The sequence below is a fragment of the Lolium rigidum genome, chromosome 1 (genome assembly GCF_022539505.1).
Source record: "Lolium rigidum isolate FL_2022 chromosome 1, APGP_CSIRO_Lrig_0.1, whole genome shotgun sequence".
NCBI classification, from domain to species: domain Eukaryota; kingdom Viridiplantae; phylum Streptophyta; class Magnoliopsida; order Poales; family Poaceae; genus Lolium; species Lolium rigidum.
In genome coordinates this window covers 171,187,357-171,209,170 of record NC_061508.1, presented here as the reverse complement: position 1 = coordinate 171,209,170, position 21,814 = coordinate 171,187,357, and the positions used below count along the sequence as shown (strand labels likewise).

Here is a 21,814-nt window from a genome sequence, read left to right as displayed (position 1 = left end):
GATCTTCCGATAAATGCAGAGAAATGAGTTCGCGTAATTCCTGGAGGTGAGCGGGGGAGAGGGAGTCCAGAGGGGAAGTGACAGCTCGATCTTCATGATCAAATCTGAAGCAATGGAGGACCGGAGAATAGGTGTGACCTGCATCAATGATATCCTCAAGATCGTCCCTTGCCTCAGAGGACAATTTGCTCAAAAAATAAACTTTCACCGACTCCAACGAAGGCTTTGAGGCTTCTGCATTGTGGCGACCAAGAGGCACAAGGTTTGCTCCAGAAAGAGGTTGCCTTACAATGTCCACATAGGATTTTTGACCAACAACAGACCATGCGCGAGATTCTTCTTCTTCCCACCGACGAAGTTCTCGAACGAAATTTGGACCCCCATTGCCCCAGAGTGCAAAAAAGACCACAAACTCAGCAGACTTAAAATGCCTCAGATTATGAACAAAAAAACTCACTTGCTGGTTGTGAACTGAGAATATGTATGTTCTATCTCGCAGAAAAAACACATTAAAATCCTCCGCTATGCCACCAAGGCAAGCCTGAAGCATATGGCTGACATGGAATGGATCTAGCCGAAGGGTAGATCGACCAAAAGAAGCAACCATAAAGAATTCCTTGGAGGAAGCCATGGGAGAGAACGCAACTGGGCAATGAAATTCCCTCCAAATCTTATGTTGAATGTCCAATCCCGGACAAAGATCCAATTTGGGAGCAGGTTGGGAGGATACCTGAGCTGGACGAATGGTGGATGACTCTGGCAGATCCAAGTCGCGATCCCCAACAGAGATGCGATGACAAGGCATGAAGATCGTAGATCCAGAGCGTATGATCTCATTTGCTTTCAGGAATCGGGTGTCCACAGCAGAACCTTTCCCATCAATCAGCACAAGACGGCGTGCATTGCGGCGGAGGTAGAGAAATCCGTCATAGGTGCGGATCGGAGGGCGGGACGAGAGGAGAGTCGAGAAAACCACAGGCCACCGGAGAGGAGTCTCCATGGGACGAGAGGAGTAGGGAGCTCACCGTTGCCAAGGGGAAGGGCCTAGGCGGCCAGGCCGCCGGCCGCCACGAGATCGCCGATCGCCCTCATTCCGATCTACCACACGTCTGATTTGATCAAGATTGACAAGAATCAAATCTCCCTTGAGGTAGGGGATTAGAATCATAGATTCATACATGTCCTTTTTTCGTGGTCCAGATTCATTGATCAAGTATGTTTACCTGGTCGCCAAATCGCGTCCATCCGCCGCATCTATATGTGGTACGAGGAGTGCAGACCGTGGGCCAAAACGAGAAGCAATGGAATTAACGAGATTTGTAGACTGAACGTGACGAGACAGTATGTAAACTGTGTGTCGTCTGGTCTTTGGTGTATATTGTGTACAATCCTATCCCTGCGCGTTACCCCCTCGCGCATATAACTCGCTCGCCGTGAAGTCAAATTTTTTCCTTCGTAACTACCTTTGCGTTCTTGATGGATTGACCAATCCAACAGCGGTAGCCAGCCCTAGCTAGCTGGCCTCGACATGAACCTCTCGCGCTAGCTGTCAAGCACATTGTCCAATAGCCGCCGATCGTGCTCCTCACCACATCCATTGATGAGTTTTCTATGGGTAGCATCCTCTTCAACCCGACCACTAAGAAGGAAGATGGGACCTGAGCCCTTGATTAGGCTGGCGCTGCCGCCAGGCGGCAACTCTTTATGCCAGGGAAGTTTCTTTGACATCTAAAGGTGTATATGATGCCCCCCATAGGGGGTCTCACAGCGCTTTGGATTTTCAGTCGTCAGATCGAGCTGACGTGGCGCGATCTCCGCCGTCGATTTCGTCCAGGGCGCGAGGCCCTCCCACGAACCCACGTTTTATCCATGGGTCATGTGAAAGCCCGCTCGGCCCAGCCTCTCGCGTCGCGCGTGGCTGCGAGCTGAGGGAAAAGGCCGCGTCCTCTCCAATGCCGTCGCTCCCTCTCCCCTTCCAATCCCGCAGAGGCAGCCGCCGCCTCCCTAGCTCACTCTCCATGCTGCCGCTCTCCTCTCCGGCGAGCCGCCGCCGCTCTCCTCTCCGGCGAGCGTTGTCGGCTGTGTCCTCCCGCTCATACCTGCCGCGAAAGCGCCCGCCGCCACCCCGCGCCGCCTCTTCTCCCCCGTGGTGCCGCTCGGGATCGAGCTTTTCCGCGCCGCTCGCCATGGCCTCTGTGCCCACGCTCAAGGTTGCCGTCGCTCGGGATCGAGCTTCTCCGCGCCGCTCGTGTGAAGCCACTACGTCTGAGGGAGCAGCGCGAGCAGGCGACCTGATGGCGACCATGGTGAGCACCGGAGTAGAATCAGCAGATCCGCTACAGCTGAGCGAATGAGACAGTGGAGGTGCGTCACCTCCTGGCTGTAGCAGGTTAGTTTTTCTTCCGTTTTCCCCCAAAATTGCATCTGTGTGTGTGGGGGTCTAAGCAAGGGTTGATCTGCCATGGTTGATTAGGGTTTCAACTCACATGATTATTGGTGCTGCCTCTTCTGCCTGTTGGTGTGGCCACAATTTCTCCTTGGTGCAGAGCTCATCCATGGTGCCGTCGACCGGATCCACCCGGGATAAGAATCCATCTTCTTTCCAGCTCCTTCGTTTCGTTGATTAATCCCTGTGGTTTGTTTGCTTCCAAGTATGGCTTCAGTGTTTATCTGGTTTGTTCCCTTGCTTTGTGGTTCGATTAGTTTGCTACCTGGGCAGTGAATCCATAGAACCCAAAGTGTACTGCTTTATCACTGGAAACTAAGCTATTGAATTGCAATCCCCTTTTTCTTAGTGCTTTCTTGGTGCTTGATATTGCTAGCAATTGTTGTTAAGCTGCACTGACCATTTGTAAAATTTGGTAGGTTGCATCTCCCATCTGTCCCAACAGATGGAGGAAGAGCTGAACTTGAGGAACGATGCCCACCGCCACCATCGTCGGCTGGCCCCTTTCCAAATCGTCCGCGATCAGAAGTCCAGTGGTGCCGCCCCTCCCACCTCCAGCATGCACACCCGCGGCTCCAACTACAGCAGGTTGTCGCTAAGGTCTTCCCCCTCCCACTGCCCTTTTTCTCTTCCTCATGCAATGGTTGTAGGTTTTAATTTGTAATTTCATGAAGTGACGGTGGCCTCTTGTGATTTCACTCTTCCCAGTTGTACAGGTTGTGTTCATTGTTTACATCTTGCCAATTCTTGAGAATTTCGCCAGGTTTCTTCCTTTATGGAGTGTATACTTGTGTTTTCGGGATATTTTGTGTAGTTGACAGTAAGAGATGCACATTCCCGTTGATTTCCGCCGTCTCTTGGTTCATATACTGAAGTTTGTAGATATGCCTGAAGAGTAGCCATTTGTTCATGCGTGTGGTTTGGTTTCGGAAGAACTATTGTGTAGTGTTTTGTTGGTTCTATAATATGGTGACATAAAAACTGCACTGGCCAGAACATATTTAAGACTTCTGTATTATCGATTTCATTTCAATGAAAATGGCAGCTCAGTCTCCTCAATTTGAAAAATAAATAGTTTCTAGATAAGAATTACATGGCAGTTAATTGTCAGCTCTACTAATGTTCTCCTCTCCCTATCGATATGATAGTGTGTACTAACTGAAATATCTATTGCCATAATAAATATACTGCATGCTAGATTCTCATGTTCTTTTCTGCACCAGAGTAATTGTGCAATTTTCCTCTTGTATGTGTTGACATAATCTTTGTGCATACTGTTGTGTTATGCAGCCATTCTTATCTTTTATGATGATGAACCAGCACCTGAATTTTGAATTTAATATCTATGCAGACAGTTGCATGTTTTTTGCTGAAATGTTGAAGAAACACCTAGGCATTTGAAGGATGTAAAAATGATTCTGCTGCTGGTCAGGAAATCAAGCAGAGGGTAACGTATCCAGTTGATTTCTCTTTTGCTACGTGGTTGCTTGTTTGTGTGCCTTTTTCCATCTACAAAAGATGGATGCTTAACCCTATTTTAGCCTATAATTCTTGTTGCTCTGATACACCTAACCTTTGCTCCTCAACATATCAGTTATTTTGACCTTTTAAACAACATCATTATCTGTGAGAAGTTTACAAGCTATATATTTTATAATGACCAGCCAACTAATGTTTGATTATTTCTTGTTTTTGGACTCGTCATGAGAGCAACATTGTTTTATACTTTGGTCACCTCACTTTTCAACAGTGTGGAGCGAATATCGTGGACTCACCATCGCTTTTAAATAGAGCCATGCCACTATATTGAGCAGTTACATGAATACTGATATCATATTAGAATCTTATCAGCCATGTATTATGTAGCACCCTTCCATTGCGCCCCTCTCCATGAACTATGTGTGCTACTTTTGTGCTTAAATCTAACACTACCGTTTGCAAAAAAAATTGCTTTTTTTCCACATGGTTCAGGCTGCAGCAAGAATCAACAAGTGCTCACCACAACCAGGGAATTAGGTACTACCATCTTTGAACTTCTATTTAACAAAATATTTTCTCTCTGTAAATGAGGCCATTCCTTCCGAGGTTGATCACTTGTTGATTCTTGCTTCCATTAGCTTCATATTTTTGCCAGTGTTGTGAAGTATGTCCCTGGAAAGCTGGATAATTCTGCTACTGAAATAGTTTCTCTATACACTTCCACTATACTCTTTGTAACTTACTGATTTTATGTGTTCAGTGAGAAAGTGGATTCTGAAATTTGATTGTATGAAATGTTTCATAATTCAGCGGAGGCCAGACTGGCCAGTCTCCTTGGGTTTCAACATTATTGCATATGGGAGGAAATAATGTAAGAATACAAGTGTACTCAGCTCTATTGCTTTGGCAAAAAATGTTGATCAAAGAGTAATAGTGTTTTTTTCCTTTGTTAGGAGGACAAATCAATTGTAACTCAAATATTGATGTTTGTAACTGGAATTAATACCCTTCAACAGAGTTTCTTTGGTGCTTATTTCCCTGCGGTGATTGGTGGAACATACACATTTGTTTTGCCTACCCTCTTGATCATCCTTGCCGGACGTTACCCTGGTGAACCAGATTCGCATACGGTCAGTCATGTTTTTCCTGGTAATAGATCCCTCTTTATTCTTCCTAATTTATCTAGCTTGTTCTTGCATCTCCTTTATTAGCTCGTGTACTTTTATCTGTTAAAGTTCTCAATATCTGCTTGTCCACCGTATACTGTAGGAGTGTGACAATACAGGTACATCATTCAAGCAAACTACGTGTGAGCTCTGCGTTCATCCATCCATACAAATTGTTTTATTTGGTAAGGCCCTGCCACTATTTACAAATTTTAGTTACTAAATTACTCGTGGCCTTTCCTTATGTTCTTTCCATTCAGGACCAATTGTTTAAAATAATTTGGACAAAAGCAGAATCCATGTCCTAGAAGGAATATGAATTTGAGTTGTTCATGAATCATGACAGGTGGCATCTATTGATCAAACTGTTGAATTTTGAGTGTCAACAAGAAATAGAATTTCATAGCTAAATGCAAATTTTCTAGCATCTATGCGATTTAGCTCAGGACGGTGCACATGGTATCTTTCCAACTGAAGTTTACAATATTCTTTCATTGTTTCAGTGAGTAACACATTGACTCACGGGTTTCTGCATTACTATCCATGAAAGTTAATTTACTGGATATATATGAAGTAAGTGAGGTTCCTCTTATGAGGTAGTACAAGGATCCCTTATTTTTAGTAAAACTGATCACTTATTTAAGTGTGTCAGACTGTCAGGTGTATATAGCTGGTGTTGCAGTTCTCCGCTTTGTTCGGCTGCCATTGCCTATTGTTCTCTTAGTCATGTGTAAGTTGTTCTTTTTTATAATTTTCTGCACGGTACACCAAATTTTCAAGTTAGTTTGTACACAAACTACACAACTCACAGTACACTTGCGGTGTCCCTAGATCTCTGTAGATGATGTCATGAATGGCCAGCAATCTACCCCTTTGATGGTGTGTGCAGAAAATACCAAGTTATGCCATGGCCCTAGGTGTTGATGTTTATTTTCGTTCGCATTGGATCCATCTCGAGCAATGGAAATGGTGTATAACATAAGTACACCATATCGTCATTGTCTTCTGCCCAGTTTCAGCTAATTATAAACATGCCTAGATCAATAATATCCTCAATATTTCTGTTAACCCCATGCCTATATCCACGCTGCACTGGATTTAGTTTTTCTTAGATCTGATCTTTGTTGCTTAGTATTACTGCAATTCTTTTCGCAACTGCACTGTTGGTAGACAACTATCCTAAAAACAACACCATACTGGATGCATCTTTTCATTTAGATTTTGTCTTTTCGATACTGGTTTTTCTCTCATGGATTTTGTCTTCTTTCTAATATTGTTTACTCATGTTGCTTGTGTGAATATTATTGACCCTGGTCTCTTACTATTGTATTTCTTTTAAGAAAAGCTTTTCGTAGCCAAGATGCTGATATGTCTGAGATAGAGAATTCATCCATTTTCACATTAGTAGTCAGACTTCAGTAACAAGACCATACTATATGTTTTTCCAATTTAAGCTAATATTAAGGAATGACTTTACAGTTATATTTTTAGATTACAACCCATTCGATGCTGAGGAACAAAGCGTACATAAGAGATCAATTTACATGGTGGAAGGAAATTGCAAGGTCAGTGGCTACAAACCTATGAGTGAAATATGGAGTGGTGCTCTCAATCTCATTTCACACAAATGACATTATTCAAAATCTGCTTATTGATGTAGAACAGCGGACGAAAGTTATATGTCTTGGCATTTGTTTTAGCTCAGATAACAAGAGTGATTATGTTTTTTTCCTTCATTTGTAGATATGTTGTCAGGGCAATGCGATGGAGACACTCCAGAGGTGGCCACCGCACCCTAGCAGGAACAACCCCTAGGAAGGAGATTCATTAAGGGCCCCCTTGCCATTATCGGCATGTGACGAAGATCTGTGTAGGCTGTATTGTCCAGGCGGTTGCAGCCTATCATTGAGCCACCTACGTGACGACAAACGTGACTAGCATATGTTGGTGAATAACTGAATGGAAAATTATCGGTGAATGTAAATTTTAAGGAAATGATTAATTTAACATTTTTTTAGTCAATGTTGTTGCTGCAGCTGATCCTGTGTTGTAATCAGAGGTGTTCCGTGTCTGATTGTACGGCGGTTTGGGCTACACTTCTTATATAACTTCTTATATACTGCTGGCAACTTTTACACTACGAAACAGGTAGCAGCACAAATAAATGATGAACCAGTGAACTGAATGCCTATGCAATTGACAGGGCCGCTTGTACACGTATTTCTCATATGTGTTTGCTGGAACTATTTGGTATACAATTATGAGCATCGGTGCCGATTATAATTATTTCCAGGCCAACTTCAGCAACAAATGTTCAAAACTTGAATACATGCCCCAGCATCAGCTTCATATGTGTGTCGTAGGTTCTCTGAAAAAACTTATTTCATAGAAGACATCATAACTTTCTCTGATTGACAATATCACACGAACCAATCAGAAGAATAGTTATGTTATCGATTGGGCAAAGTATCTTGCTGGAATACGGCGTCATACCTGCCTCGCCCTCGCCTATATAAGCGTCCGTTATTCCATTTGTGGTTTCATGTGCTTGTGATTCTAATTTAGTTATAGCCACAACTTATTGTAAAACCTAAGAAATATATTATCATATTAGCAGTTAATTTTCATCATCATTTTATAAAAAAAACATAGGCACACGCTTCACAGGATCGTGCGCCAAGGCCGCACCCTAAATCTATATTTTTCTCTTTGTTTTTGATTTGCGCGAAAGCATATAAGGCATAGATTTATGCTTTTTACTATATTATGGTTGGGCACTGCCTCTCAACTCCTTAGCCTTTTGGATCTAATTGTATATTTATATGTTTGTTAACTGCTACAACTACCGAATTAACTAATTGTTTTACCCATGTATCTCTCCATGTGATTGCTCACATATTTTGTAGTTTTGTGTAAGGGTTTTGCTTCACTGCTCCCTTCCCTCTATTCAAACTTTGGCTTCTTTCTTGGACTAACTTACCCCCTCAATTTTGGTGGTAGATTGGGTGGAGGATATCGGAGTACGCCTTATCCTAATTTCAACCTACTAACAAGGTTTTGTGAAACTAAGAATTGTCTTATCAAGTTGACCGTTGTTATTTATGGTAGTTATATAAAATGTACATTACGGGGTCGTGCGCCAAGGCGCACATCAAAATCTAGTGTCTATTCACGGAGGAGGAGAATAGAACACTGAAGAAATCTTCTATTCCGCTTTTCGCAGCAACGCGCGGGCATTGTCCTGCCCCCGCCCACGGCCGCGTGCGTCCGTTCCGCCCGACGCCACACGCATCTTGGCTCGAGTGGCCGCTGCGCTACTCTGTAATGGTCATTGTGGCCGCACGCGAGCGGTCGTGGGTGACTTCACTTTGTTGCCGCCGGGACGGCGACGGGGCATATCGGTTGTGTCCGCCGCTATTTGTGCCGTCCGACACCACACGCATCATGCCTCGAGCGGCCGTGCCGCGTGGGGATTCGGCGAGATTGAGGATTTGATCGGGATTAGGCGAGATTGAGGATTTGGTACAGCCGTACAGGTACAGGTGCTTTGGAAGATTCCAGGAGAGGATTCCCGTAGAAGGGTTCTCGAGCTGCCCTGCGGCGGCAGAGCTAGACGGAAGTACCTCCGTCGTCGGTGACCTCCTCGCCAGGCGTTACCGCAACCTCCAGGTCCGGCGTCGTGCGTCCTTTTCAGTTCCGTAAGTCACCGCCTCCAAGTCCGCGGTCCGTCAGCTTGAGGATGAAGACAGCCAAACAAGCGCAGACACACGCAGATGGCCTCTGCCGGTGGCGTTTTGCTTGCGTGCAGGTCGGCCGCGAAGCGCGCATCTGTTCTCCAGTGTGTCTGTGCTCAGATGCAGCCTTTCCGGACAGGCAGTCGACAGCAACACGCGTTTCATAGAACGATTGGTTTGGTATTTAGGGATGCAAATTTCAGTTTAGTGCAAGCTCCAGTGTGACTAGAAAAGATGACTTTTGGCTTCTTGATCCCAATCTTACAAAGGTGCAACGAATCATAATTACTCTGGTCTGATGGGCAATATCGATATCTCCCTGTTGGTCTGAACTAAAATAGCTTTGGTGATTATATACTCCATTACTTTCTTTGCTTTTTTTCCCCTTACACATGTATATTTTGATGATTTGATCGTGCATATAAGGTCGGTGACTATGGTCACGGCCTGTCCTTGCTGGTGGTAGCAAGAGGAAGCCGCTTCCATTCTCAATAACTGGCTCGGTTGTTGTAGATTCCAATCACATTGACATTCAGTTGTATATTCATATCATTATATGCAGCTTCGACCTAGCTTGTTGGCGTGCTTTTTCATTGAGCCCTTGTGCTTCAGCGCCGCCGGCTAATCAAGTTGCTACTCGTTCTCAATTCCTCCTGGATCTCTTGAGTAGTTGCTGAGCAAGTCGTTTCATACGCCGACACTAATGGTGACATCGGCTACCACGGAAGAGACACCTTCTATTGCGACGGATCCTAAGCCTACCATCTGAGTTGAGGTTGTGTATTATCTGTGGCCGAAACTGTGGCTTTTTTTGTTAGTTGAAACATTGAACCAATATCATTGACGAGGGAGTGATGAACTTGTGGTGTTCTGTCATGAACTAGCAGCATTTTTTGTTGGGCGTGAACTGCTTATTACAAATATGTGGGCCAATAGGCATTTTGAGGCGGCGTATGGGGGCCTCGGTTGGTAATCGGCGCCTCCCAATACAAACAGCACCGACACCTCTAATATGGCCCATCTGTTGGGGGTGGAGATGCTCTTAGTGGAGCGGAGTGAGGCGGCATATGGGGGCCTCAATTGGTAATCGGCGCCTCCCAATACAAACATCACCGGCGCCTCTAATATGGCCTATTTATGGGGGAGGGAGGAGTGGAGATGCTCTCGGTGGAGCGGAGTGAGGTGGCGATAGTGACACATGGCTTTAATGGCGTTCGAGCACATGCACTGGCTTGGCTGAAGCATTGGTGAGAGGAGACGTTGGCAGCGACACGTCTAATCGCAACGCATATATTTCAGTTTCCCGTCGCAACGCACGGGCATTTGTGCTAGTACCTACCTAATAATAAAGTGAGAAGCGTTTCCGCGGTTTGGTCCGTCAATTTACGCTTTCGTCAATCACCAAAGACGCTTTTGTAAGTCGCACCAATGCAGCAGGTATGCCCGGATCGATCGTACTCCTAGACGTATCTCGTGCGGTCACCGGGCCTCGCACCAATAGTCCTGGTCGATGTGCACCTATGTAAACCCTCATGTATATAGACCGGTCAATCAAGGCGAAGAGTCAATCAACTTTTGTTTTTTGATGGTTATTATTACCGCTTCATCGAGGATCCGATACAGACGTGGCGATTCGATCTGTACCCAATCGATATTGTCGCCGTCGCTTGCTCCGTCGGCGCCATAACCGGCCTATGCTCGCTGTGCTCGGCACGGTTTTCTCGGCTGGCCGGAGATCCGGAGGAGCACGCAGGTTCGTGCCGTGTCATAAGCACCACGCCAGAGCAGGCTATGCACGCACGGTGCGGGGAGTCTACGAGGAGATTATCAGAAAGCTTTCCACCTGATGAAGGTACTGGTCAGGGAGATGCCATCGACTTGGTTCTGAATCAACTTGACTGGTTTGGTATTCAGCCAACCACAGTGTTGTTTGATCAGCTTCTCAATGTTCTTCCTCGAAATAGGCTTACGTCCCGCTTTATTATAGATAAAGCCACAAGCATACAAGGTTCAGATACAATACGACAAGCACAGCACACACAACAACAACAGTCTGCTGGGGCAACAACACAACATGCCCAGAAAAACTAGCAAAGCGATACATCCCCATAGCAAGGGGCCCCTCAGAGGCTGGACGCCGTAGAAATGCGACGGGCCGCTGCAAGAAGATCCTCCAACATGCCGTCCAGGCGCTCCCTGACGAGGGATCACCTCACCAATGCCTACGTATTGTAGACTTGGGTTTCGGGAGAGAGCGACGATGGAGATTCCGGGAGCGAGATTAGGCACACGACGTACCCAGCTTCGGGTCCCCTCGGTGGAGGATCCCTACGTGCTGCTAGCAATCCAGTATATGATCATAGATGTGTTTACGGGGTGCCGCCGTAGGCGGAGCTATGTTGTCTATCCGTTGTCCCCCCGTTGGTCCCCTCTATTTCGGGTGCCCCGGCTAGCTTTATATATGCAACCAGCCTAGGGTTTTACAAGAGTCCTAGTCGACTACTTCTTCGGGTTGCCTTGTTGGGCCTTCTCCATATTTGGTCTTCTCCATATTGGGCCGAGCCAGGTATACTAATAATGGGTACCCGAAGGGTATGCCCATGTCAGTAGCCCCCGAGTTTATAGGGAAGTCGAAGACTTGCGTGGAAACTCCAAGCATAACCATCTCCGAAGTCGAAGAAATACAAGGCGAGGTCCATGTCGTAGATCATGTATAGCATTGATGATGTCGACGATTCTTGAAATTATCGGGTGCGCGGCAGCGCTCCCGATGGGAGTAGCCCTCGAGTCTATGGGCAAGTGCTTGCACTTAGGCATAGACTCAAGTTATACTACTCGATGAAGAACTTAACTATATTTCTGGAAGACTTGATGGAATCCATGTGCTCCCGATGGGAGTAGGCTCCACTCGAGTCGTAGAATCGAGTTGAGTCTACAAACCTTAATTGACGTAGATGCTGTCGAAGTTATCTTTCTATCGGGTGCGCGACCAGCGCACCCGATGGGAGTAGCCCCCGAGGCTACAGCCAAGTGTTTGCACTTGGGTGTAGGCTCAACTTGCTTTTAATCGACACCACAATTTTTCCTCTTTCTTGTATCTTATCGGGAGGGTGAACAATACTCTCGATAAGAGTAGCCCCCGAGCCTATGGGCAGGTGCTTGCACCTGGGCATAGACTCAAGTTGTACTACTCGATAAAGAACTTGGCGCAGCCCCTCTTTTTATCGACTCCAGGCCGTTGCTATTTTTATTTGACATCCATATCTTTATTGTACAGGGATAATGGTAATTGTGGCTAGTTCATCTGACGGATCAGGTACTAGTTAACTGCTCTAGTGGCAATCCGCAAAAACCTACTTCAAGATCAAGTCCCTGGACATGATCTCGGGATACTGGTGCTAACTCGACAGGTGCCGCTTAAGGTCTTACCATCTGTCGAGCCCCGGTCATGTTTTATCGGGTCCACAGCGCGTCCGCTGGGATATTTCTTCACATCTGTTGATGTGGAAAAAAGTAGCAGAGCGCAGTCTTTGGCGATGCCACGCCACACAGGACGGACCCGGGGTCTTACCTTCGCAGAGTTTTGCGGCATTCAGAAATTATTCGCGACTTTGGCGCTCTGAGAATATTTTGTCAAGTGCCTTGTTCGGCTGATGCAATGATCCATTTTGTGGGTTCTTCTATTTTTCTCTCGGGCTTGATGAGACAGCCTAATATATTGGGTTCTTCTATATTATCGGGTACATCACCGATGATTTTGGTCGGAACAATATGACTAGCCAATGGACCCGAAGATTTGTCCACCCTTTTTTTTTTTGGGTTCCTCCTTGATGAAAATTTCGTCGAGTTCCTCCTTGAAGAAAATTTCTTCGGGTCCTCCTTGAGGACAATTCTTCGGGTCCTCCCTGAGGATAATTCTTCGGGTCCTCCCTGAGGATAATTCTTCGGGTCCTCCCTGAGGACAATTCTTCGGGTCCTGTTCTTTCTTGAAGACAATTTCGTTGAGTTCTCCCTGTAGACAATTTCGTCGGGTTCTTTCTTATATACTTTGAAATTTACTTTCTCCTGCACAAATAAACAAACTTTTTCTATCTTTTCCTTGACTCTCTTTTTCGCATGCGGTGTCATATGCTCGGATTCGATGATATGTAAAATGAATATATGCCGCGCAGCCCCCGAGCGTCGGGTGCGGCGAAAGTAAATGATAATCAACTTTATGTGGAATAAAGGAACACTTAGCTTATTGGGCACGACGAGGTCGATGCGCGATGAGGTCTTCGAGTGCAGCGAAAAAGTCGAGCCGAAGTAGAAACCACCGAATTAGCGAAAGTGGATACCACCAAATTGTTGATGAAGAAATAGCCGAGCCCCCGAGCACTGCTGGGGTGATGTCATGATTGTTGCTTAGACGCCGTGTCATAGTTGTTACTCACGGCGAAGTTGTTGTCGAACCCCCGAGTGTTTAGCCGTGATGTCGGAAGAAGTTTACGGAATTGCGGAGTCATATAAGGTGAAGCCATTGAGGATGAATCCATTAACAATAATATAATATGAATCAGCCGAAAATTTACGGCATTGGAGATGAAGTCGTTTGAAGATTGAACCATTGAAGATTACGCCATAAAAAATGAAGCACTGGAGATGAATCCAAGATGAAGTATTTGAGATGAATCCACGTTGAAGATTACGCCATTAACCATGAAGCATATATTGAAGATGAATCCGCCAATATCATAGATGATGAATCCATTGACCCGAAGAAATAAATCCGGTAATAACCGTAGAAGATGAATCCATTGACCCGGAAACCCATCGGGTAATATTGTATAAGTGAACCAATTATTAACCAAAGAAAACCACTCCAGTAATCCGGAGAGAATAAATCCATTGAGCCGAAGAAGATAAATCCACTAAGTCGAAGAAAATAACTCCACTGAGCCGAAGAAAATAAATTTCACTGAACCGGAGAAAATAATTCCACTGAGCCGGAGAAGATATATCCAAAGCCGAAGAAAATAAATTCACCAAGTAACTAAATATATTTGTGGTAATGAAGTAATGGAAACAGCCCCAACTGTCGTATATATTTGCTGTAATATTGTAATGGCACATCCCCCGAGTATTCGGGTGTGGCGAAAGTAAATAAATAATGAAATCTTGGAGGAAGAGGGAAACTTAGCTTTTTATCGGGTGCGGCGGAGTCAACGTGGAAGTAGGTCACCCGGCATACGGAGTCGATGTAACGGACGCAGCCGATGTAGCGGAGCCGTGCGGCGTTTAGCCGAAAATATTCGACAAGGTGGAAGTAGTCGGCATAGAAGAGAGAATCGTCGAGTTCGCGATGGGTGAGCTCCCGAGTCATGCGACTGTACGCGGCGAAGTCGTCGAAATTTGTTCCGATCTGTAGTTATATTACGGCGCAAAAAACTGTGCGCAAATAATAGTACGTGCCAAAAAGTATTTAACCAAAATAAACTTGCAAAGGTTATTTAACTTGGAATCTAGCACCTGATGGTTCTTGTGTTGGACGATGCGTACGCGACGGCGAAGTCGAGTGGCGTTTGACCGGGAAAAACATACACGGCGGCGAGTTGTGTTGTTCCGACACTGGTTATTCGATTGTAACAATTTTGCCGGTGCCTTGATCGACACGTGAAGTAGACCTTGAAGCTCTTGATAATCTTTGTGTCGGATGGCAACTTAGTGACAGGTAATCCCTGATCCCTGGATGAAGCGGGTTCATGATGACGGTCCCTGAATTTGCTCAGCTGTCGTTGCTCCTCTTCAGACCAATATTATCACATTACTTGAACGAAATATGCAATACAAGACAACCATGCTTGTACGTAGAGGGTTAGATTCTAGCAATGAACGCATAGAGTAATCAATAAGCAATACTATAAACTTGAATAAGGAAAACTGAAATCTGCTAACGGCCAAGTCGTGTGGTACGTAGCTTCCAATGATGATTGATGCCTCGCGGTTGCTTTTGTCGGGTAGGACTAGGACTCTTGGAATCGATCGGATGCCTCGCTATTGCTTTTTTTTTTTACTGAGACCGAAACTTCTGGCGGTACGTAGATCGTCTTCCTACCAGTAGATCAAGCCAATGCACATGTTTGATAGGAAGATTGAGTATCGCTGCTTGTTGTCGACGAACTACAAGGTACGATTTGGACGAAAAGATCCCCCGAATGACAAAATCCAGACGTCGCTGATTCCCACAGACGGCGCCAATTGATGAGGGATCACCTCGCCAATGCCTACGTATTGTAGACTTGGGTTTCGGGAGAGAGCGGCGATGGAGATTCCGGGAGCGAGATTAGGCACACGACGTACCCAGCTTCGGGTCCCCTCGGTGGAGGATCCCTACGTGCTGCTAGCAATCCAGTATATGATCATAGATGTGTTTACAGGGTGCCGCCGTAGGCGGAGCTATGTTGTCTATCTGTTGTCCCCCTGTTGGTCCCCTCTATTTCGGGTGCCCTGGCTAGCTTTATATATGCAACCAGCCTAGGGTTTTACAAGAGTCCTAGTCGACTACTTCTTCGGGTTGCCTTGTTGGGCCTTCTCCATATTTGGTCTTCTCCATATTGAGCCGAGCCAGGTATACTAATAATGGGTACCCGAAGGGTATGCCCATGTCACTCCCTGTCCCGCTGCCTACACAACGGGTACCACTGCTGCAACAAAGCCAAGAAAGAGTATAAGGAGTCAGAAGCGCGTCGAGGTATGATACGCTCAATGACCAACTTATTACGCACAGTCCACAGGGTCCAGGTCAAGGCCGCGAACAGTAACCAGAAGAGGCGCCTCCTCCTACCGGTGTTGTTCGCATGGGCCTCAATGAACTCTCCGAGGGCTGAGGCCTGCCACTCAGGCCCCAGCGCCTCCTGGAGGAAGCTCCAGAGGAAGCGGGCCGCGGGCAGGAGAACATTATGTGGGTCGTCGTCTCCGGGACCGCACACAATGGACAAAGCCCGTCGCCCGGCCCGTGCCTCTTCGCAACCTCCACCCCACAGGGAAGGCGATCCCTAAGCAACTGATCAGGATGTTCTTGCTCGGGTGAGTAAGGTAAATCTCCACGAATCAGTGTAATAGAGATGAGCAATTGGAATCAGGCTATCAAACCTGACGTTCTCGCATACAACATCCTGATCAATGCATTGTGTCCATAGTGGAGGGATTTACTGACAAGCAACTTGGTAAATTGCATGCATTCATATGTAAACATGTTCAGTTAATGAGCAATCGACCCATCTAAGCAGCGTTTGGCCGGCGAAGTTTTAAAACAAAGTATAGTTTGAGTTGGTCACCACGGTCCACGGGTATGGTTCAGACGGAGGCTGCAGGTGAAACTCCGGGACTAGCCGATTAGCTTACCCAGTTAATTTTTTCCGATCCAATTTCACTCTTTTGTATCCGGCTTTGGATGGTCCTCGATGGCGAGCTAGCAGCAACAACAGTCACCAGGAACGATCATCTAGGAAGAAAAAGCTGGTCCACCTTTCGCTGAATACAGAGTAAGCTAGAGCACGAAAACTACATAGCAAAGCTTCAGCTAGCGCACAATTCTTTAATGATACAAATCCTGATTCCTGGACACACCGTTGCTAAACTAAATTAACGACCTGGGAGCTTTCAGGTAATTAGTATAGCGTTTTATGGCCAGCAACATCGATCGTGGTTGGAGGGTGATTCCGGCAAAACTTGCAGGCATCAGTACGTGTAGAGGAACATCGCTCACGGTCGACAGCGGCAACAGTGACCATGACGACAGCTACCGGTGGTGCCCTTGTGTCTTTTTTTTTTTTTTGAACAGGGGCCGGTCCCAAAGGACGGAGAGCTTCCAATATATTCCACCGGTGGACATACAACTTACAGAAAGGGACATCAGGAAAAAGAAAATAACAAGTAGGCCCCTGCATTTTGCACCAAGATCCTCTACAGATTTCCTAGAAACACAATCGAGGACAGATCCTTCTCCACCGCAAAGGACGTCGTCGCAGTCACCCTCGCCGTCACCGGGGACGCCATCACTTGGGACGGTGAGGACGGAGCCAACTGCGCTGAAGCCAAAGTGCCTCCGTGTCGGCATCAAGGCCTGGAGGTTGAAGATGACCCACAAGCACGGCCGGGCCGATGCCAGAGGAGGGAGTGGCCGCCATTTGACCATGAAGAATGCCTGCGAGCCTGTCGCTGGCGTGGAGATACTCCCAAGAGAAGCAAAGCTTCTCCCCTATTGCAAAATCGATAAGCCACCGCCGCATCCACCTTCGGCGGCAGACGAATAGTCGATTCCACTTTTCCAACGCCGAGCCGCAACGCTCTGTGCCTCCCCTCCCCCCCCCCCCCCCGCGCCACCACGGCCGACAAGAGAACGGTGAGATCCGCGGTTGCACCATCCCTTCTCCTCCCGCCGCCACGACCGACCAGAGAAAAGAGGAGTGCCCGCTACGGAAGGTTGAGCTCGACAGAGAACACGACTTTATTAACGGAGACTATGGCTCTCTCCGTCACCTTCACCTCTAGCCACCAGAGCTGAAGAAACAGGAAGAAGAACCCTAAACTTCCCAAGATCTGGCTGGACAGATCGGAGACCCTACTCCAAACTACGTGCACAAGCCCCACTACCGGCATATAGCCTTCCCTATGTAATCCGAGGGCGCGTGGACGACTCTCAAGAGGTGGGACGCGAGAGGGGAGAGGGGAAATAGTGATTTGTTGGCTATATCGATGCCCTTGTGCCTAGGAATATGTAAGCAATTATAACGAGTGGGCACTTTTTCTGTTTGATGGAAACTGTTGTCAATGATGTTTTTCTATTTTATGATGGTTGAAAAGCCAGATGTAGTCGATGATCGATTTTGGGTGATTTTTATACCGGTGCAACGCACGGGCAATTGTCCTAGTAACATAAATATACGTTACCGCAAAGAGGCACATTGGACATAAGATATAGAGATGACAATCCTGATGACTTGGCTTGAATAAATATAATATATGAAGATACCTTAATTCTTCATGTGGTAGCCGAGTCTCCAATGTCCTCCAAACACACCTATTCATAAAATCTTGGGTTGTTGGTCCCCAACAAGCTTGGGTCCTAAGAAGTTAGTCATAGGCTTTGGTACCCAAATTGTTCTTTTCTTGAAGTCACTTTGAGTCCCAATAAACTTGGAGAACACACTGCCATCCTTATCTTTCCTAAGAGATTAATCATCATCAATAATAATAGGATTTGATAAGGTACCATTTAAACAATAAGAAGAGAAGTGTCCCTTCTCACAACATACTAGATTTTTATGTGCGCCTTGGCGCACGATCCCGTGAAATTTGTGTCAATGTTTATTTTATATACTACAATTGTAAACATCAATGATAATTAGCATTAAGTAAAGAGTGAATAATTATCCGATAGGGCATCAGGTACCGTCAGGTTGCACATGTCCAATGTCTATAGTGTGTACTAATAGGGCATGTGAGGAGCACCTCTTATATCACCACCATTCCATTGCCATCATGTGTGAACACTAAACACCAGGTCCGCAGTGATTGTGTGTCGATGCTCGTTCATCTTCATGCCCTTCTTCCATCCCGGATTGACATGGATCTTCAGGATCTCTTCCCCTAGGATTGTCCTGCAAAGCTACCATGAGTACAAATTAGTATTTTGTTTTGTGCACAGGCTCATTTGCTCATTTTCAGTAAATAATTCAAAATGATGAAGCACGCCAAAATTTAGAGCATGCTGAATAATTCTTAACACCGTAAACCAAGACCACATGGCTGAATTGTTGGGCTGAATCGAACGGTCATTGCACAATGAAAAAAATCTTGCTTCGTAGACCATGAACAACTGCAACGACCTAAACAAAATTCACTTGGCTGCAAAACAAGCTCTACCACCTTATTCACATTAGAAAGTATGGGTTCATGTCCAATAAACCTGTGCGAACTGAAATAGCAAGTTCGTTAGGAAAGAAGAACAGAGAAAACTTAAACAATGTTAACTGGTACACCATTAGACCCAGGTTTGTAATGGTGGTGGCCATGTTTTTGTTCCAAAAAAACTTAAACAATGTTAACTGGTACACCATTAGAAACTGTGGGATGTTTTTCTTCAATGCCTAGTGACACACACAACAAAAGTATGTTATAATTATAATTTGGGCCTTTTATTGGTCTGATAAATACCAAAAATGTAAATTAAGTGTACATATAAAGTTAAACTCAAAAGGACTCCTTGATATATCACAATATTTCAAGTGGACATGTATAATGATAATCAAGCAACAAAACTGATAGGTTCTCACTCTAATTATCTTTGGATACTTTTGTGTTCAACAGGGATCCTTAGGCACCAACCTACCCAAATGCTTCTAGCTAGCGAGTTCAATGTCCCTGTACCCACAAGGTAAAACACATTTAGAACTTCATCGAAAATGCTAGGTGAGCAATTTGGTGGTGCCAAAATAACATTGATAGGAAAATGATTCGGGAAGAAAAACCAACATGAATGCAGAGCGAGGAAGGAGGCCTTTACATGTGTACCAGCCGCATGTGTCTCACTACCATACAAGCGACGGCCAACACCTGCTCCTCGTCGCCATTGAGGAAGAGCGTGCTACCCAGTCAATCGTCATAGAGTCATCTTCGTTTGAGGTTGACAAACAATCACATGCAGAAGTCAGATAACTGCATGTAAACCATTCTTATCAAGAAGCATATTACCAGGGTTAATTTCTTTGTAGGGATAGTCAACTCAAAAGAGGAATTGAGTAAATATAGCATACTGTGATGTATTCAATTCAAATTCAGAAGCATATGACATGTGGATGTAATTATGTTTGAGCTGAAAGAAACATACGTTGGATGTAAAAAAAATACCTGAGCAACAGGAGCACTGCCTGTATACTTTATAGAGAAAAGAGAGAACAAAGTTATTTACAGAGCCTAGCCCAAGCAACAAAAAAAAGGGGCCAATGAGCGGGGGACAACAAAAAGAATTAAACCCTGGATGCTGCACTAAATAAGGCAAGCTCTTCTGTGATCATGACCAAGGTGGGGCAAGAATTTTTTTGCTGAAAATACGGCAGTTTCTCTGGTTCCAAATGTTCCACAAGGAATAAGCAAAGAGAGTGAAAAACTCCTTTCTCCAATTAGTAGGCATCATGAAAACATTTCATGATTTTGCAATAGAGAGAAAGGACAGAAAATGGTTGGAATTGAACTTGCCAATCCAAGTATATATCCCACTGATCGGTTTATACTCGTGTATCCCTAAGAGCAATGGAAAAGTTAATAACCCTATTCATATTGCACCATATATCGAGCATGTATTTGTAAATAGTATGTTATAAAAATTATCTAAATTGAAAACACATGATGTTTGAAAGCAAACATTCAGTTTAAGCAGGACAATGTGCATGTCCGGTCAGTTATCTAATATGGAGCTCTGTGTGGTTACTCTTCCTATTTTCTCTTGGGCATAAACATATACTAAAAGAACACTTTGTTATGAACATTAATGAAATTCCAAACACATGTTATACTGAATTGGAAATTCACTCTTAGCAAAATGGCAGCTCTAGCAGAGATATAGGCACAAGACTGAATAATTAAAACTATAGAGAAGCTAACCTTCCGAAATGAAATATGTGGTTGAATTAGCAAGTAGCAAGTTTTTAATTCCTCCTCTCTTTTCCTCTCATCTCCTCTTGCTTACATGTTGCTTACCTGCACTGGCACCCACACTAATTTGCTCAAGTAAACATATGTATATTTGAGATCAAAAGAACATAATATATTTCGTACTGCAAATTCAATAGCAAAAATAGTAGTAAATCAGAACTATCACTATTGTTAAAACCCCTACCCCCTGCATATAACCCCTACCCCTACCCCCTGCATATAACCATTCTTCAACTCCACACAATCACCATTATGAATAATACGGAGTAATATGCATACAAAGATATGGACAAGAAGAACATAAGAGAAGCCTCATATTTGCACCAACCTACCCAAATGCTTCTAGCTAGCGAGTTCAATGTCCCTGTACCCACAAGGTAAAACACATTTAGAACTTCATCGAAAATGCTAGGTGAGCAATTTGGTGGTGCCAAAATAACATTGATAGGAAAATGATTCGGGAAGAAAAACCAACATGAATGCAGAGCGAGGAAGGAGGCCTTTACATGTGTACCAGTCGCATGTGTCTCACTACCATACAAGCGACGGCCAACACCTGCTCCTCGTCGCCATTGAGGAAGAGCGTGCTACCCAGTCAATCGTCATAGAGTCATCTTCGTTTGAGGTTGACAAACAATCACATGCAGAAGTCAGATAACTGCATGTAAACCATTCTTATCAAGAAGCATATTACCAGGGTTCATTTCTTTGTAGGGATAGTCAACTCAAAAGAGGAATTGAGTAAATATAGCATACTGTGATGTATTCAATTCAAATTCAGAAGCATATGACATGTGGATGTAATTATGTTTGAGCTGAAAGAAACATACGTTGGATGTAAAAAATACCCGAGCAACAGGAGCACTGCCTGTATACTTTATAGAGAAGAGAGAGAACAAAGTTATTTACAGAGGCCTAGCCCAAGCAACAAAAAAAAGGGGCCAATGAGCGGGGGACAACAAAAAGAAATTAAACCCTGGATGCTGCACTAAATAAGGCAAGCTCTTCTGTGATCATGACCAAGGTGGGGCAAGAAATTTTTTGCTGAAAATACGGCAGTTTCTCTGGTTCCAAATGTTCCACAAGGAATAAGCAAAGAGAGTGAAAAACTCCTTTCTCCAATTAGTAGGCATCATGAAAACATTTCATGATTTTGCAATAGAGAGAAAGGACAGAAAATGGTTGGAATTGAACTTGCCAATCCAAGTATATATCCCACTGTCTGATCGGTTTATACTCGTGTATCCCTAAGAGCAATGGAAAAGTTAATAACCCTATTCATATTGCACCATATA

The 21,814-nt window shown here is 44.9% G+C and overlaps 1 protein-coding gene across 27 annotated transcripts; it reads left to right on the top strand.

Annotated features, from left to right (window-relative positions):
* Nucleotides 1–1,971: 1,971 nt before the first annotated feature.
* LOC124684998 (nucleobase-ascorbate transporter 6-like) lies at nt 1,972–7,220 on the top strand. 27 transcript variants are annotated; one of them, XM_047219285.1, is made up of 10 exons: nt 1,972–2,389; nt 2,474–2,651; nt 2,866–3,034; nt 3,798–4,462; nt 4,736–4,796; nt 4,879–5,055; nt 5,195–5,276; nt 5,744–5,821; nt 6,571–6,656; nt 6,835–7,220. In XM_047219285.1, the coding sequence occupies exons 4-10, from the start codon at nt 4,344–4,346 to the stop codon at nt 6,904–6,906; spliced, it is 675 nt and encodes a 224-aa protein (XP_047075241.1). In that variant the 5' UTR covers nt 1,972–2,389; nt 2,474–2,651; nt 2,866–3,034; nt 3,798–4,343; the 3' UTR covers nt 6,907–7,220. The 27 variants fall into 27 exon arrangements, 14 of the variants coding, with proteins under 14 accessions (XP_047075241.1, XP_047075233.1, XP_047075255.1 ...); XM_047219277.1 differs by having other exon boundaries at nt 2,474–2,673; XM_047219299.1 differs by having other exon boundaries at nt 2,474–3,034; nt 3,798–3,893; nt 4,418–4,462.
* The last annotated feature ends 14,594 nt before the right edge of the window (nt 7,221–21,814 follow it).